Source organism: Thamnophis sirtalis, unplaced genomic scaffold (genome assembly GCF_051295495.1).
Source record: "Thamnophis sirtalis isolate CommonGarterSnake01/CBP01778 unplaced genomic scaffold, rThaSir2_p1.2 scaffold_3, whole genome shotgun sequence".
Classification (NCBI taxonomy): domain Eukaryota; kingdom Metazoa; phylum Chordata; class Lepidosauria; order Squamata; family Natricidae; genus Thamnophis; species Thamnophis sirtalis.
Genome location: NW_028261383.1, coordinates 62720947 through 62740682, shown reverse-complemented (window position 1 = coordinate 62740682; position 19736 = coordinate 62720947). Strand labels below are relative to the sequence as shown.

At 37.3% G+C, this 19736-nt stretch overlaps 1 protein-coding gene across 1 annotated transcript in view; it reads left to right on the top strand.

Moving 5' to 3' along the window:
- The window catches only part of CHCHD6 (coiled-coil-helix-coiled-coil-helix domain containing 6), a 230450-nt gene extending 211676 nt beyond the window's left edge, over positions 1-18774 (top strand). Inside the window, exon 8 of the mRNA XM_087707812.1 lies at positions 18259-18774. Within this exon, the coding sequence (XP_087563938.1) occupies positions 18259-18282 (24 nt within the window). The 3' untranslated portion in view covers positions 18283-18774. The remainder of the gene's footprint in view (positions 1-18258) is intronic.
- Positions 18775-19736: the final 962 nt, after the last annotated feature.

Below are 19736 nucleotides of genomic sequence, written 5' to 3'. Positions count from 1 at the left end.
AATAATATGATGCATTTTTCTTCTTCTGTCACAGTGTCTTCTAATGCACATCGGCTGTGTGTATCATTAAGCATTCTGATACTGCTTCTTCTACCATGTTGATTCCAGTTTAACAAGTAGAAAGCTATGGCTGAGAAAGTTGTCATCAGCAAGTTCAAAGCAAAAGTTTGGATTTATTTCAGTATTAAAGCCATTCTGTTTTTCCACTATAGACTGTATAACAAGTAGTAAATCATATCTGTTTCAGTTTGTGCTCAAAGTTCTCCTCTAACATGCCTTAAGTTCCTTTCTTATATTGATATCAAATATAATGGAATTATATCTGCAGGCATAGAGCTGAAAAGAGGGTATTTTCAATACAATATAATCAACTGTAAATGCTCCCAGTACGGCAGGGTGATCCATAGACTAGATAAGAATGAAAGAGAAAAATAAGGCTTTTGGAGAGAGGAGTCTACTTGAATACTGCAAAAGTTCATTAGTATTTTTGCTTCATTAAATAGTTAATGAACTTCTCAATTAAGGCAAAATTAGATCTTTCAAAACAATCGGTGTTTTGAAAGTACTTGCTTTCTTTGCAGTTAAGTGTAGGAGTTAATATTTATCATGTTACATTACTCGAATGATTTTGAAATTATCTGTGGATAATTTTCATTTAAATTCCTACCACCTGTTTTAGTATGAGTGAACAGAAACACACATTTGGATGTTTCATTTTATTTAACTTGGGAAGAATAGCTGACATTATCATTAGCCTGAAAGAAAGCAAGAAAGAAAGCAAGAAAGAAAGCAAGAAAGAAAGCAAGAAAGAAAAAACCCAGACATTTCCAAATACCTATTGTAAATAATGCATTCAGTAGCAGTTGACTTAATTATTTGACCCAAATGTGTATTTAAAAGTTTGTTTCTCATTGAGTTTAATCATAAGGCATTCATTTGATCCACCAGGATGTGTGTCCTAATTCTGTAATCTACATTTCTGGATTCCTTATTCCAAAGACACTAATGTTAATATCAAGTTTTTAAATCAATTACATATTTTAAAGGTTTTTATATTTTAAAGCATGTAAGTTTATAAATGAACTAGGTCCAAACCATTTTAAGTCAATCCTCTCCCTTCCAAATCAAGGATGGAGAAAATGAGAAGTCTTTCAACATCTTGAAATATTCCTTTCCTCAAATGTTTGCCTTTCATTTATGAAACTTGGTAGCTGTTTTTTTTCCCTTTTTCCTCATTTAATTTTAACATTTATCTTGATCAATCTCGGTACCTTTCTCAAAGTAAATCATTTATTTTCAAGTGTGTAGCCAAGGACAGAAATAGAGCCGGCAAAGATGCAGAACTCAAAGTAGCAGCATTTATGTCATTATGGAAATAAAATGTAATAATTCTCATCTCTCATTGATCCTACTTTGCAGAATTCTACCCATTTCTGCAAGTTTAAGACTTGTCTTAGTAAATACAAACCTGCTTCTGCATAATACCTATATTGCATGCTCTTTCCAGCCTATGTCCTAATTCATTTTTCCCCCTCCCAATAGCTAGTCTATTTCTAAGAATTTAATTTCTTTTTTCTAAAAAACGTTCAATAGCTATGGGTTGTTGGTTTTTTTTTTGCAGATGCCATATTCCCATTGCATTAAAACCAAATTTTCTCTATTGAGTGAGTGATAAGAAGCCTCTGTTCATAATTAGGTGATTATTGGATCCTGTCATAAAATTCAGTGATCGGAGTACTTGATTTGGGAAAAAAATGTGTGAGTTGATTTTGCTTTAATGGGAAATTTCACCTCTGAAATATTCTTTTTGTGATTTAGACGTTTAGATCTTCTCTTCTGTAACCGCTTTTCTTTTGCCAGTGCAAGATTTACAAGTCAAGTGTGTTGTGGTCAACGATAAAGCTAGGAGTTGTAATTTTGTTTGTTATATAAACTACTAAACCTGTCTGATTGCAAGCATAATATAAGACGTTGCCACATTGGAGGAAGTTCTAGGATTAAGACCATAACTTCTTTGTGGCTATTGAAAATGAATTATTGTATAACCTTCTAAAACTACATTATAACTTGTAAATGCCTTGATCACATAAGCAGGAGCATTCAGTTGGAGTCTACTCTGTTATATTTGGTCTGGTGCAAAACGTCATTGTTTCTGAATTATCAGGATGTTTTTAGGAAGACACCCAGGGAGTATGAAACTGTTTGGCCTTCAATAGATTAATTTTCAGATCTGTGCAGCTCATTACATCATGTAGTATATGTAATATTCACTGCAAAACATTCAGATGCAGCAGCTTAGCATTGTGTGCATATATTATTGAACACATATTCATGTCCCCAATCAACATGTCTGATGTCACCACAAGCGTTCCTTGTATATTTTTTTTCATAAATATATGAGAAAAACAAGGAGAGATCCCATATTTTCATCTTATGTATTGTACAATACAATACAATAGCAGAGTTGGAAAGGACCTTGGTGGTCTTTCTTCTTTCTTTCTTTCTTTCTTTTCATTGTTCGTTGTTAAACTTTCACTAAGCTTTCCATTTATTCTTTACTTCCATTATACAGTATATATCAACTACCTCTCAATTCTACATTTGCACAAAATGTTCCAGAATGCAACCCTATTCACTTTTTCCATATGCTTTCTCTGAATCAACAATATAAAATAAATTTTCTTTTTCTCATATTTATATTTCTATATTTCTCATTTTAGGAAGAGCAAAATTCTTTATATCCACTGGCTGGTATAAAATAACACCATAGTTGTCAGATTTTGCTCATTGTCACTTCTCATACCCTATCAATCAGAAATCTTCTCAGATATAGATATAACAAAATAATCCCTGTGTAGTTTAATTATTATGTGCATAAGGGCCATCAATTACTCCAGAAGGTCTGGTTTCCTTTTTAATTTGGTTCTTGTACGTGATATTTATTTCAGTTATACTCCTTAACATACAGCATCATTTCTAAACCAATCCTTCTACCATCCTCTTTGTCCCAAATCAATCATTGCTTTTATTTTTAAAGCAATGGAGAATCCCTCTTCATCTATGTCCAAAACAATTTATTAACATCAAAATCATTCTTCATTTTCTCTACCTTTTTTTACTCTTAACTGTCCTTTGTTCTTTTTAACACCATTGCTTGCAATTATCTTTTTATTTGCATTGTAGGATATATATCTCCCATTCTTACATTTTGTCCCCACTCCCAATCCACAGCTTCTTTCACTTCAGTCCATTAACAATCAATACAATACAATACAATAGCAGAGATGGAAGGGACCTTGGTGGTCTTTCTTCTTTCTTTCTTTTCTTTCTCAATAGTGTAACTCTTCTGTGGCACTTTATAACTTTTTTTTTTTCATTTTTCTACAGCTTCTTGTCTTATGCCACTTTCCTATTTATTTTGTTGGGAGAGTGATTTATTTTCATATTCTGTTCATGTACTTTCTCTTCCTGCAGTCTGATTAGGGTTTAGTAACAACTGTGTTACTAAACTTAACTATTGCAGTGATTCGCTTAACAACTGTGGCAAAATGGGGCAAAAGTAACTTAACAACAACTCACTTACCAACAGAAATCTTGGGCTCAATTGGGGGCATAAGTTGAGGGCTACTTGCACCCCATGATCTCATTCCCGTGAACCATTCATGCCACCTTTCCCCCCAAATTAAATATTTCACAGTTACACCCCCCCCAACATATCCCTGGTTCTTTCATAATCATGGTTTATTAGAGTATAATGTGAAATTGTAATGATCTGTTGAGTTTCTATTAACAATTTAGATGACAGCAATTCAGATATCATCTAAATGTTCTTTCTGGCATGCATACACATATAAATGTATGCATGTATGTATGTGTGTGTGTGTGTGTGTGAGAATGTGGGTGAGAGAAAATGCATATATTTCTTTCATTTATAAATCTATTTTTTCATTTCTGCATTATACATATATTTATCAGTTCCCTTCCACAAGATTAGGCCAGTTTCACATCTATTATAATCTTCATCTTTCATTTATTTTTACAATTATAGGTATATGTATGCATGTTGATTCTTTTATACAGTAATTCATGTTCTTTGCATTCCATGTTACAATTGCAATCTTCTGTATTAAGTGTTCATCAGAGATGCCCCATGAATATTATCCTTTGCAGCCCATCATGACTTCGCTTACAATTTATGCATAATGCTTTTAAAATAAGATAGAGAAGATTGGGTTATCAGTTCTGCTAATGGCAAGACAAAATGCTGGTCAATTTGGGCAGATTTGGTGGCAGATTCCTCAAGCACAACCTAAGGCCAATGTTTGTGCTGTTCTAAGCAAGCTAGGATATTTAATCCAGACTTTGTCTGCCAAATCAACCTACTGTTTCCCACATGCCACTGGTAGCAGATACAGGTACAGTACTGCCATACTGAGGATAATGCTTCCTCTCAGTGTTTCATTTTTGTAGTCATACACTTGGTCACCTTCCTCATATCTCATAGTCTTGACAACATCAGCCTACTACATCCCCACCCTTGTCTGGCTGCTTTCCCAGGACTTACTGATGAATTTAAATACAGCAGGTAAAACCGTCTGATTTGTTTTCAGGTTTTTTTACACTTGTGAGTTTCTTGCCCTTTGGGGACAGCTCAGATATAAGCAGGGTATCTATGCCTAATAGCTGAATTCCAAGGCTTTGTTACTGAAAGAGGCTTTGGTAGCAGTTTAAGAGAATGGCCTCACTGTAATGTAGTTTTGCTTGTACAACCTGATTACTTCCCTTCATATCCTAAGTCATTTTTTCCACCTGCAAGCTCATTAAAATTTAAGATAGTCTTTCTGAGATACATACAGAGTGGGTATATTTTCTGTCTCTGATTGCTTCCATCCTTGCCAACACATTGTTTTTCTACCGAGGAGGAATGGGGGCAACATTGGCACCTACACACAAGATAAATATAGATCTTATACAAATAAAAACAGAGACTGCTGAAGGCAACAATTTAATAAAAGTGTGAACAGTTAAACAAAGGAAGTTGAGCTCATAATGCTTCTGGGTGAAATTTCACTAGGTCAAGGAGCAGAAGAGAATTAAGAATAGCATCTAAAGGCATTCTTCTCTTAGATACACACCACCTGTGCTGCATATACTGTAGGGCAGAATATGCAGCACAGGTGTACAACTGTCAGGTGTCAAACTGGTTTGAACATTTGAACTGCCAAATTGCAGGTAGCCAGCACTCAGCAGAAGTAGCCTGCAGTACTGCACTCTAACCACTGTGCCACTGGGGAAAGCCAAATTCACTTAACAAAAATATGTTTCACTTAACAACTGCAGTGATTTGCTTAACAACCATGGCAAATAAAGGTTGTGAAATTAGGCACAACTGACAACACCTTTGCTTAACAACAGAAACTACACTGGTACAGAGAAAGGTAACCTTTTCTTCTCACTGAATCTTCTTGTATTTGCCTGCCCTTAAGATGAAACAGTTTGCTTTTGTTTGCAAAATGTACAGTCATCGTGCTTCATTTAGTGACCTTAGGAAAACATTTTTTCCCCAATCCTTCCCGATATCGTTAACCTGTCTTCCATTTTGTAACTGTTTTCAAGTTACACTGTGCATAAAGGAGGTTCTGTTATATCCCTGGGTGAGATTAACCGAACTTTATATAGAATTGAAAGGAAAGAATTCCTTCTGTGTACTACTAGCTGAGGTTTACTCATAAATACTTATAAAGCTCCTGTTAATCCCCTTAAAACCTGAAAGGAATCTTTGCAGGTTTTCATTATTCCACTTCAGAAAACATCATGTGTCAATTGGAATCCTTTATCCCTTCTGGGGTCTAGGGAACACGAAGAGCAGTGGGGGTTAATCCAGTTGCATTGGAAGGTAGTAGACATTTTGTGTTTTATAAACTTTTTCTGTAAAGTAACAATGGCTGTTGTGCTTCATGCCACGTGTTTACAGAAAAATGTGAAATAATTGTTCAGGATGCAAAAAGGAAAGAACAAGTATACGGTAGGTCAATTTGGCTCACTGTAATTTTGGACTGCTAGAGACAATTAAACTTTTTTTTGTGGTTAATACAATTGTATTGCCTCAAACCACATTGTAAATAATTATCTATGGCTGGATATTACTGTTATTTCAGATTTCAGATTCTGTTAATTAATGATCTATTCTATGTGAGGTCCCCAACCCCCTGCTTTCCTGATTAATATAGCATACATATTTAACAATAAATACCATCTATGAAATATTAACATCTTAAAATCGTAATAAATAATGATTACACATATAATTACCACATCTCTAATTCTTGAATGTTTGTTTGAAAAATCAAATTTTTAACAACTTTCTTAATTGCAATTACAGAATAAAAACTAATACAAAGTAAAATAGAAAATATAACTTAAAAAAATTAAAGGTGCAGAAAGAAAATGAAATGTTCGTAAACTTGTAGTTAAAACTATTTTTGTTAACGGTTGAAGGAAACTTACCCAGTGCTATAAAATTTGTTGACCCAAAGATTTCGAATAGTGGAAAAGTAGTTTACAAGCGGTTTCCAAAAATGATTAGGAAAGGAAGTAGGCAAACGTAAATGTCCTTTCAAAGGTGTCAACTGCAATTTGAGCAAGATGGCTAGTCCCTCATCTCGCAGAATTCTAAACCCACAGAAACTGCTACTTTGCAGTTTCCCCATTAGGAGGAGCTGTGTGGAGCACGATCTCTAGTCTTCTTCTTATCTAGAGAGGAATTAATAAAGAGCCATTCTATTCACCAGTTCTTTATTCTACTGCAGTTGTTGGTTCCATTTTACAAAGAACCATCTTCAATTTGCCATTTCTTCCCCGTAAAGTTTTTGCAACTTTTAAAATATTAATAAACATACAAGTTTTGTATTTCGGGGTAACTGACAAAGAACTTCCAAAGGTGCTTTTTCAAGAGGCAACTGGACTTTCTTGTTTTTTTTATTTTGAAGACATTTCGCTTCTCATCCAAGAAGCTTCTTCAGTTCTGACAGGATAGTGAGGAATGGAAGGATTCCACAGAACTGAAGAAGCTTCTTGGATGAGAAGTGAAAGGTCTTCAAAAGAAAATCAAGGAAGTCCAGATGCCTCCAGAAAAAGCACTTTTGGGACAACCATGACCTGGATGACTGAGAATCTCTACACTTTTGGCAAAGAACTTCATCATCAGATCTCCTTCTGCTATACCTTAAAGATGTGCTACTTAAATCTTTTAAATTCATTCTTTACCTCCACCCCCATATATACCAATGGCCTCTCCATGCTGAAATTGATAATGCATGATTAAAAGTAGCTTGAAATGAAAAGAGATGCCTGTAGCATGCATTCATCACTATTCTGTTACAAGTTAAGGCAATCATTATTGCATTACCTTAGAACAAATAGCTAAAAAATGAGTGAGGCTTGGGAGAGTTCTATACTCATCAGATGATTTCATATTCTGTTACATAAGCATATTGCTTCATCAGAGTGCTGAAAAGTTACCTAAAATATTATATAAATGATAACTTTTTTTAAAGCGAGGAGTTGTACAGACAAAAAATAAAAACACCTGCAGTTTTTGGTATTATCTTTTTGTGTTAATTTGCAGTCATTGTCACAATAGTGACCTATAGCAAAATTAGACAGTATTCCTTTCACAGCGCTTTTCAGTTTTCAGAGGTTTTTTTCCCTTGCCATGAGTCATTGGAAAAGAATATTTGGAAGAAGCATGAGATTCAGCCTTTTGTCTTTCTTTTTGGCTTTTTCTTGGGGATGGGTGAGATTTAGTGGTGGGTTCCGGATCCTGTTGCAACCGGTATGGTGCAACAGGGCTCGGCGGCCACCACATGAATATGTGCAGCGCGCGCACACATCCTCACCTCCTGCGACACTCTAGCTGCTCGGCGGAGTGTCGCGCAGGCGGCATACGCTCCGTGCGCGTGCATGGAAGCGCCAAAGAGCTCAAATAAAGGGAAGGATGGTGGGCGAGTGGGTGGGCCCTCCAGAGCACCATACCGAAACGTTATCCAGTGCTCCTGGCAGGCACTGGTATGCCCGCACCAGAGTGTACCGCCTGCAACCCACCACTGATGAGATTTCACCACAGGTTCTTAAAAAAGGCTTGTTCCAAGTGAAGCAATAATTTAGGCTTTCCCCAGGGGGTAACAGTGATCAGAGCAATTGTGCTAGGAAAATCAATATGTTGTAATGCATGAACAAACAGGTGAGGTGTAGAATATCTAGAGATCAATAGAGGATATGAATTATTCCATCATGTGAAGATGTGAGGGGGTATAGTTGTATGTCACTGCCTTTTTTATGAGGTATGAAAAACAGGAATGATTCAACACAGAGATTCTCTTTAATAAATAAACACATATGACTGGGCAGTGGGCACTACTGTTCTCTATGATATTCAGGGCACAAACTATTAATACAAGCATTACATCATCCCACTTCCATTCTCAATTACATTATTTGGAGTGTCCAAATAATGATATGTGAATATACTGGTGGTCACATTGCAAGCAGAGTAAAGATCAGTTGGTTTAAAAAGCTTTGCAGGTAGAGAATTGTGTATTAAGTACCCGTTAGTCACAGTAGGTAAGACCAGATCTAGAAAGCAACTCCACAGGTAGCTACAATATTTTTATTGACACTGGTTATAATAACAGAATATTGCAAGTCTGATTGTATTGGATTGTATTTATACATGTACTTCAGTGAATTAGGAAGATGCCTGAGCCCCTTCAAATGCTATTTGGATATTCATGGTTTTAGAACAAGTGTTATTCCTTGTCAACTTGACAATGTAGTTTGCACATCTCTGTCAAGGTTATCTTCCTTATTTTCCATAGTAACTCTCTAGGTCCTATGCTGTGCTCTTCATTATTTTTCCTCACTAAAGAAGGAACTTGTAATCTTGAATATAAATAAATTTAGTACAGAAGGGAAGGAATTCTGTACTAAACATTTATGCTAAAAGCACCTTACTGATATGGGGCCATTTTTCAGGAGAAACAGCAGCTGGTCAAAGCAAAACTGAGCAATTTTTTAAAAAAAGCATCAGGTATCAGACTTAAGAAGTTGTTAAAATGCTTATTTTGAGAAATTGGAGGAGTAGTAATATTCCTAATATCAAGGATTGGATTGAAAAAAATGTATGTCTTGTCTGTTTTTGGAAAGGCAATTTTATCTACTAATAACAGAATTGCTTAGTGTATTTTTCTTTGGCAAAGATTTTATGATATTTTGCAATCTTGGAAAATTATTAATTACTTTTCACACCAAGGTACATTTGAAAATACAGGTGGTCCTTGATTTACAACCATTTGTTTAATGATTGCTCAAAGTTACAATGACAGTGAAAAAAAGTGACTTATGATTGTTTTTCACTCATGATGACTGCAGCATCCCTGCTGCAGTGGTCATAAGTCACATAAACAAAATTCAGAGGCTTGGCTACTGATTTGTATTTATGAGAGTTGCAGTGTCCCAGGAGTCATGCGATTACCTTTTGCAACTTTCTGACAATGGAGAAGCCAGAGTCACTTAATGATTGTGTGACTAGTTTAACAACTACTGTGTTTCCCCAAAATTACGACATGTCCTGATAATAAGGCCATGCCACATTTTTCTGGTGGGCAAAGCTCTCCCCTGCAAATAAGCCCCCTGGACAACCCCCCACCTCCAGCCAGGCAGAGCGCCACTCACCAACCTAGCGAAATCCCAAAGGTGCCAAGCCATGGGAAACGGGGGAGGCAAAGGTGATTGCGTTGCTTAACGCCTTCGGGATACCGCTACGTTGGTGAGCGACTCTGTGCCCAGCTGAAGAGGGGGGTTGCCGGGTGGCTGCTCTCTTGCAAGTGGGCTCCCAAAGAGCCGGACACAGCCTCATGGGCGAATGGCTGTGTTACACTGTCGCAGCAGCGCAGCACAGCAGCCATGAAGCGACCACACTCATGAGCAGCCACCCGGCAAATCCCCTTTCCAGCCGGGCACACTGCCATTCATTGACCTAGGGGTATCGCCAAGCTGTGTGAGCACCTGTTCACCACCACCCGGCTCCTGCGGCTTGGCGCCTTCGAAATGGCAGTGAATGGTGCTCTGCATGGCTGGAGCGTTGCATGAGCGGCTGTTCTGCTCTCACTCATGCACCTGCCAGCCTCACAATGCCCTGGCCCAGCTCTCTCCACAGAGCCAGGGCATCTCTGCCGTTGCCACTGCCCCAGTTGTGGGCCAGCTGCCAGCTGAGTGTACAGCCATAGAGCGTACACCCAGAGCGGCCACTGCCAGAAGACTTTGTTTGGAAGCCGCAGAAAAAGCCATGTGGCGGCAGTGGCGGAGGTGCCCTGGGTCTGCAGAGAGAGCTGGGCCAGGGCATCATGAGGCTGGCAGGCGCGTGAATGAGAGCGGAACAGCCGCTCGCGCAACCCCCCCTCCAGCCATGCAGAGCACCATTCACTGCCGTTTCAAAGGTGCCAAGCCGCGGGAGCCAGGCGGTGGCGAACAGGTGCTCACACGGCTTGGCGATACCCCTAGGTCAGAGAATGGCACTGTGCCCAGCTGGAAAGGGGGTTTGCCGGGTGGTTGCTTATGAATGTGGTCACTTCATGGCTGCTGTGTTGTGCTGCTGTGACAGCACAACACAGTCATTCGCCCCTGAGGCTGTGCCCGGCTCTTTGGGAGCCCATTTGCAAGAGAGCAACTGCCCGGCAACCCCAAAACAATAAACCCTCCCCTCATAATAAGGCCCAAGCCATATTTTGTGTGTAAAAAGAAAATAAGACCCTGTCTTATTTTCAAGGAAACACGGTACAGTGATTCATTTATTTCTTTCCTGTGGTTTTTTTCATTTTGTAATTTTTCTATTTATCTCCATAAAAGACATTAATATAAAATATTTAGATTCAAAATATGTAAGAAAAAAAACAAAAGAGTTAAACCCATAGAGTAAAAAGAATAAGGGACGTGCCTCCCATATATTTTTTTATACTGAAGGAAATGTATACAGAATTGTACCTGCTATCTTTGCGGTGATAAGCCTAGACTATCATTTGAGGCAGAACTTACATGGTTAAACTCTGCCTTTCCAATATATTTTCCTACATGTGTAAGACTAGTCATCAGAGAGTACACTAGAATCCATCGGTAGCTGGAATCAAATAATTAAGCAGAAAACATAGGATGAAAATTGGCAAAATAATGAATATTTTCCTGCTGGGTTCATTTTCTCACTCCCCACCTGTTTGGATGCTCATAGTTTATAGTTGGACTAAGGTATGACTATGCCGTCTACCTTTAGTATCTCCAACTAGATTAGAAATATTTACAAATAGCATGTTGACTTCATAAAATAATATATCCTACAGAATGATAAGCTGTGATATTAAATGTAATGAAGCTGTGAAACAAAACAAAACTTGTTTCATAACATTGCCAACTGTTTCAAGCTGTAAGATTTTCCTGTCTGGATGTTTAGAAAGGAATGAATGGAGAAAGAAACAACGAGAGGAAAGCAGACCTGTGAATAAAATGCAAGGGAAAAAGCCAGGAAGACAAGGCCCAAGACAATTAACAGACCCTGGGAAATGTGAATTCTTAGACTTCAGTAGCAGAATCTGGGTGACTTATAGGGCCTTTACAGCGAAACATCTGGAAGCTATAAGCAACCTGCTGTCTGTTGATTATATCTCTCTATTACTCAAACATTTACAAGGACAGTGGCAATTTAGCAATGCAACTATTGAGGATTACATAAGGGAGGGAAAGATTGGAATTCAGATGGTTGTAGTGACAATGAACCATTTCTAGGAAATGACTTCTGCATTGGCCAAATCCCTTTAGTTGCTTTTTCAGTAACTAAAGGATTGCTTTATACTTGATAGTATTTTCTAATAGCTGGAAGAAGATAGCGGATTTGCAGCATCAAAGAAAAATCAATAATTATGCCATAACGTATATAACAGGTAGTCCTTGACTTGGAACAATTCATTTAGTGACCGCTTGAAGTTACAGTGGAACTGAAACAGTGATTTATCACTGGTTCTCATACTTTCACAGCAGCCTGCAGTCACATGATCAGAATTGGGGTGCTTGGCAATTGGCATGTATTGATGATGGTTCCACTGCCTTTGTAGTCCTGCGATGACAATTTGCAGGCTTCCCAGCTGGCTTTTGACAAGCAAAGTCAATGGGAAAAGTCAGATTTGCTTAACAACCTTATGATCCACTTAACAACTGTAGTGATTGATTTTGCAACTATGGCAAAAGGATTGTGAAATGAGGTGTGACTCATTTAACAACTACCTTGCATAGCAATGGCAATGTTGGACTCAGTTGTGGTCGTAAGTTGAGGACTATCTCTATAGTCTGTGGTTTTATTTTTTTATGAACCATGCCAATTCAAAGCTATCAAGCCTTTCGTCACTGACAGTTAATGAATCAATTGGCTACCCTTATTAATGGCTATTGTAATTATTGATCTTTATCAAAATACATATTGCCATTATTGCTGTATTCTGCTTTATTGCAAACATCAAGAATAATTGCTAATCAATAACATGTACAGTTGTCCTCAATTTACTACTGGTTGCTTAGCAACCATTTAAAGTTACAATGGGACACACACACACCCGGTACTTATGGCTTCATTTCAAAGTTCTAAGGCTGCCCCCAGAGTCACACAATTGCATTTTGGGTGCCAGGCAACTGGCCTTCATTTCTGTCTATTTGCACAATCCTGTGGTCTTGTGACTGCATTTTATGACGCTTTTGCTGAAAACTGGCATTTATTTCTGGTTTTCAGCAAAATCAGCCCATCGCAAATAATGTATTTGCGTAATGACTGTGACATTCTCTTTACAACCATACAATTGCAAAAAAGGTCATAAAATCAGATAGGTCACATAGGTGGCCTGCTTTATGATGGTCATGACTTATGACATTGATGGTCAGGTTCCATTATGACTGTACGTTAAGGACTACATATATATGTATGTATGTATGTATGTATGTATGTATGTATGTATGTATGTATGTATGTATCTATCTATCTATCTATCTATCTATCATCCATCCATCCATCCATCCATCCATCCATCCATCCATCCATCCATATATATATATGACTAGTAACTAGTAACATTTGAACCCCTTATGTGGAGATTATATGCTCATTCCCACAATTGTATAGCTTCCACTGCAACTTTTTTAGTGTTGGAAGGGTCAGAAACTTCCTAACCTGCTATATAAATTGTCCCTATAAATAAAATTTATTCTAAATTATTACCATTTTAGTCTCATTACTTTTATCTGATTATTTATATAGCACGTACCCGGCTTTCATCTTTATTTGATTCTGTTTCTCTTAGGAACCTAATGTTATCCAATGAGTCATTTGTTAAATATTTTTATTTTCCTTAATATACAAAAGGGGGAGATGGGTGAAAGAAAAATGGGAGAAAAAATTTGAAAGATAAACTCAAGAAATAAAAAAGATAATATTGTTGAGTCTAATTTTTAAACACATCGTTAAATGCTGACTCTATGGAACACTATTGATCAGTCTTTCCACTGTGTTAGTAAAGACTGAGTTTAAGTTTAAGACTGAGAGTAAAGAATCCTATCAGCAATCAAAGGGAGCAAATCTGAGATCTCACTGTCTTTCCAATATGGACTTACTATAGCTTAACCTTGCAAAATATTCAACAAAGTCTCTCATGATATCCTTTTTAATGAAACAATAAAAGAAGGCTTAGATTATTTTTATTAGTAAGCTGAACAGAGGGATCAAGGAGATGATCAAATCTGCAGGTGATACAAGATTAAGAGTAGCTAACAATTTAAAAAGGAAAGGGATGATTATAAAATGTCTAGACAGTGTTGAAGAGTGAACCAAAATAAACAGGATGATATTTGAAAGAGAAAAGTTGCATTTGGGGCTGGGGATAGGGGATTAAATGGGTATGGAGGACAGAGGTGTTTGATTATAATTTTGATCAGTTTGGAAGTTGGCAAAATGATATCCAGGCTATCAAGAGTCAGAACCACAAAAAATTGATCATTGCTTAGAAAAGAGATGAAGCTTTGTGTTAAAAAAAAATGGGTGGATAGATAAATAGACAGACAAACATGTATACACCAGAATTTTCTTAATTCAAAAAGGGCACATGGATTTTTTATATTTTTTTTCAAAGTTTAAAAATAGCAAAAATTAAGAACAAAGAAAAGATTAAATATGCATGCATGTCTCATGATACACCTATTGGGGAGTCAATTGTGTTGCCAGCATCCTGCCTTTTGTTACCATTTCTGCAATTGGGCACACCTTTTCCCTGCACCTGAAAGGGATTGAAAGCCACCTTGGTGTTACAGCCGGTAGGAATGTTAAACATAAAGGACCAGGAGATTAAAAAAAAGAGCCTTCATAAACTGCAGCTCGGTCCAGGCTGCCAAAGGCCTCAGAACAAGGGATTCAAGCAGTTCAAAGAGATTTATTAAACTCAGTAATAAATGAGGGCTGGAAATTCCTATTGCGGTTTCCAAATTCTGCACCTCACTTTTAATCCTGGCATTAAACATGGTTTATTGAAGTTGTGTTATGATTCTTGCTTCATGGTTTGTGCCTTGCCGTGAAGGGACATGAGCCTTGGCAACACAGCCTCCTTAAAGAGGACTGAACGAAGACATTTTGCTTCCCGTGTTAAATATTTTGGCACCTGAGCCAGATAATTCCATAAATGCTTCTCTTCTTCCTCATGGTAAATATAATAATGAAGAACAATTTAGCCCTTCAGCATAGCTTGATAAGATACCTGAAATACACACAGGCATGCACATACAAGCACATTATAGATTGTAGAAAATCTGCTCCTATTTGGCACCAGCACGTATATTTTCAAATAATTGATGGAGAGAATAGTATTGCAGTACTCTACATCAAGCATTGCCGCCTTATACTGATTTGCACGACAATAAATGCAAGCCAGGGACATTTTTGCATTTTTTAGAAAGTGGGGTTGGAAAATTTGTCTGAAGCCTCTGGTACTTGACACACATTAGACTTGCAAGTAATAGTGATTTAAATGTGAACAACAGCCAGCATGATGAGATGTCCAACTGAGCATCAAAGAAATAGGAGAAAACAAATTACATCTTCTTGCATTTTACTACGTAGATTAAATCTATTTATTATAAGTATTATAATTTCAGTATGGCATTGTAGAAATATTCAAATGAATGTGAAATATATTATAATAAAAAACATAAAAGCGTAGGATTAAAAATCATTTATAAAGTACAAAAGGTAGGGGAAGTTTTGGCTGTCAAAAAGTAAGATCAAAACAATCCGTGCATCTTACATTAAAATATCTGTTCTGCAGGAGACTATTTTCTAATGTAGTTCTTTTGAAATTTACAATTTAAGTGAATGAGGTTTTCGCAGTTCTTGGAGTCAGGGAAGGATGTTACTTACGATCGCAATTGAGCCCAAAATTTCTCGCAATTGAGCCCAAAATTTCTATTCTTAAGTGAAACGTTTGTTAAATGAGTTTTGCCCCATTTTATGAGCTTCCTTGCCATCCGTTGTTAAGTGAAGCTGGCTTCACCATTGACATTGCTTGTCAGAAGGTCACAAAAGATTATCACATGATATTTTGACCACGTGACACAGCAACAGTCATAAATGTGAACCAGTTGCCAAGCATCTGAATTTTGATCATGGAGATGCTGCAAAAATCATAACTCTGAAAAGGACTGCCTGTATTTGGATGATTCTTTCATGATTGGAATAGTCCAGGCTTAGAGATGGAACTGGGACCTTAGATTACGTCACTAAAAATGACCTGGCAGTGACTAATGAGCACTGAAAGCATTTTGGCTTCCAATCAGTGTCAGTTCCATAACCTTCATGAATCCAACCTGTTTTTTTAGGATGAGGGAGAAATAGTAATTAGTCCTTCCACCCACAACTTGTTCTCAGAAGTAATTTTATCAAGTGTCTTGTTGAGTGCAGCTTCTACTGATTGATAGTGCCATCAACTGCAGCTTTTGTTTGCAGCAACCTTTGGGGAAATGAGCTACAGATTAGGAAGCCAGTGGCTGGCCCTGATTTTGGTCTTCTTTAAGGACTAGAATTTGTTTATGATGCAGTTTTGTTTTTGTTAAACTAATGCCAATAAGATAATCTAATTGGCATATAAACTTCAACAACTCCCGTCACCAGATTCATGCAGACAGTTTTCAGCTTGAGGAGTTGTGTTTGTTGAAATATACCAATTGATATTATTTTCCTAAGTTTCTGAAAATAGCAGAACACAGATTGTTGGTGCAGATTTAAGAGACAACATCTTATGAGGAGAATCAACACTCCCATATTTTTAAAATGAACATCATGAGCATCTTAACGCTTTACAAATTCAGCAAAATGCTTAAATTGAATATTAGAATAGCTTCTGGAGCTTCTCCAGTTTTGAATCTGTGAAGAATGTAACCTTACAATGTGGCACTCTTTCTGCTAGCTTCTAGAACTTCCAAAGTGAATTTCCCTGAGGATACAACTAGAGGTCAAACATCATAACCATTTGTCAATATGGAATGACCAGATTCTGGGTTGTGTCTTTGTTATATCTCCATAGAAGTCTATCCTTTCCACTTCATTGACCGAAACCTTTCTAGCTGGCTGCTGATCTTGCAAATTCTTCATTTCCTTTCTCCTCTTAATGTGAATCTCAGAAACATGATCATTGAGCTGCAAGGGACTCACTTTGATTGGATTAAAAGAGAAACAATATATTAAGTGGGCTGATTTACTTGGAGATATAATAAAGAACTTCCTGTTTATTCTAAGATAGCCTTTGTTTAAATCATTTATATAGTATTTCTTATTTAGCAAATCCAAAACCAGATTATAAAAAAGTAGGTTATAGAAAGAGATTCTCTGATAGGAGCAATATGTGTAGATTAGGGTAAGAGAGGGGAAGATTATAATTTCTTTCCTTCACTCAACAACTTGCTTAGTGTCCTTGATTACTGGGGTGAAGCTTGTGCTGCTTGGCCTTTCACTTACTCTGCTTAAGTGTGTGTGTGAGAAGAGAGAGGGGTGGAGAGAGAGGGAGAGGGAGAGAGAGAGAGAGGAACTTGTACAAATATTAGCAAATAATGAAATGTATGTATTCAACCTCGGGGGCCAATCACTGCTGTAGTTTTAGTATTAAAAAAACAACCTACACACCATTGAGATATATGCTACCAGTCTTCTTTCATAGCGTTTTGCTCAACACTTTCGTATCCATTCCATAAATGAAAAGAAATTATAGTCGATGAATCACCTTTCCAACAGAATGAAGAATTCTAATTAATTAATTGACATGATACCATCCCATCTGATTATTCTGGGTGTTTTATAATAATATAAAACAGCTGTCTTAAAATACGAACCTAATAATTTTAAAAAATCAAAACACTAAAGATAGTCATGCTTTCCCCTCCCCCTCCCCAAGAAGGAAGGATCTAAACATGTCTCTGTGGGTAAGTTGCTCCATAATACTGGGACCACAACAGAAAAGGCCTGTCTTCTATTCCATACTGCCTTCACTTCCCAGAGTATGGCACCCTGATCATGCCCTGTCTTGGTAATTTGGAATTCAGCAACCTGGGAGTGAAGAGAAACTTCCTAACAGTAAGGTCAATTAACTAGTGGAATTAGTGGAACTTCAGAAATTGTGGGTGCTTCATCACTGGAGGTTTTTAAGAAGAGCCTGGACAATCACTTATTGAAATGATATAGAACAGGGGTATCAAACTTGCATCGTTACGTGACGTATCAGAGCTTTCCCCTCCTTTGCTAAACTGGGCGGGGGCGGAGCCAGCACATGATGCATCCAGCCCATGGGCCTCGAGTTCGGTATAAAGTCTCCTTCTTGAGCAGGGGACTGCACTAAATGACCTCGAAGGTCCCTTCCAGCTCTATTCTGATTGATTGACCTCACCCCAAACTTGTAGCTTTATACTAGCAGTTTCATTCAGATATTAAACTAAATTTTCCATAGGAGACTGTTGATATTGATGCAATAATAGCAAACACCATCTTAATATAGTATTGTTTCATGATTTCAGGGGAATTTTCCAATGCAAAACAAATTGTAAGAACGTTTGCTTTCAAGATATTTTACTGCATTCCAATCCAGTTACTGGAAAGACACTTACTCTTTCTCTTTCTTTTTGTTCTCCCCCTCTCAGGAATTGTTGGTCCACTTTGATTAAAATCCAACTGCTAAAACAGGTGAAGACAGCAGAAGTTCTTCAGCGGCCAGCATCTTTTCGGTTTCGTGCTGCTGTCAGTGAGTGCCTTCTACCTTTAGCAGTGCACACAAAAGCACCTTGTGTCCTTGCACAGATGCCTCTACGGGTCAGTTGCAATGGTTGAATTCGGAATTAAGGGCCAAATGGGTTTGGGCAAAGCTATGCTCTTGAAAAGTATGTTGCCAACAATCCTTCCTCTGACACCCTTTCATGAAAAGGAGTGCTGCAGGCAAATATTGTTTCTAATATGGAATATTAAGCAAAAGCTTCCACTGAAAAATACAGAAACCAAAAGTTTGCCAAATGTTCAATGTTACTGTTAGCCAATATTTCAGTTTGCATCTTTTGTTTTTAATTAATTACATATCTAGAAAATAAAGTCTGTATGTATATATGTATGACTAACCATGGGCAAGGCATTCAAATAAAACAATAAAGAGTGTTTAATGTTTACTTTATATTGTCCGGTGTTTTTTTTATTCAAAGTTTAAAAAATAACCTAAAAACTGAGCTTCAGTTCTTCTATTGAAGAATTTGGTTTCCATGTACATTCAAATGTAAATCAGTATCAGGCTGGCTGATCTTAAATTTCAGAGGAATTTTCATGCATGAGAGGAGGGATACCCATGGAACCTGTTTAGTTTAGCGGTTAAAGCACCAGGCTAGAAAGCAGGCAACAGTGAATTCAAGCCTCCCCTTAGGCATAAATGTCAGCTGGGTGACTTCGGGCCAGTCAGTCTCTCTCTCAGCCCAATTTACCTCCCAGGGTTGTTGTTGTGACGAAAATAGGAGGAGGAAGGTGTTTTGGAAATATTCACTGCTTTGAATTATAAAGGTGGAATACAAATATAAAAATATAAAATATAATAATAATGAAGGTGGGATACAAATAATAAAAAATATAAAATTGCTCAGAGGAGCTAGGAGACAGCTCACATCTTAAAAAATTCTCTTCTATGCTGGAAGCAGTTACAGTATAAACCTGGAGACAAAAATAAAGAAACATCCCTTTGCAGGTACTATTTCCTTGAAAACATGTCTCTTTGGCCAGGTTGCCTTTGACCAGAATTTGCAGCATAGGAGCTCTACATTGTAAAGTTTAAGATGCCGAAGCTTCTTTATCTACCTACTTTGGATATTTTTCCCCTTTAGGCAAGCATAATAACATTTTCCATGTTCTTTATATTATGAGCTTTATTTACCAAATTGGCAATTCCTCTGTTGAGAAATAACTGATTACAGCGTTCAAGCAGATGCTGTCATCTCAAGATATGCAGGTGTCTGCGGAATATAAACAGATGTGATCATTCAGAAAATGAACCCTGAATTCATTTGTAGGCAAGGAGGAAAGCTAATCCAGTCATAAATTCAAATATAACCTCTTCAGCCTGACTCTAATAAACACAAGCATGGCG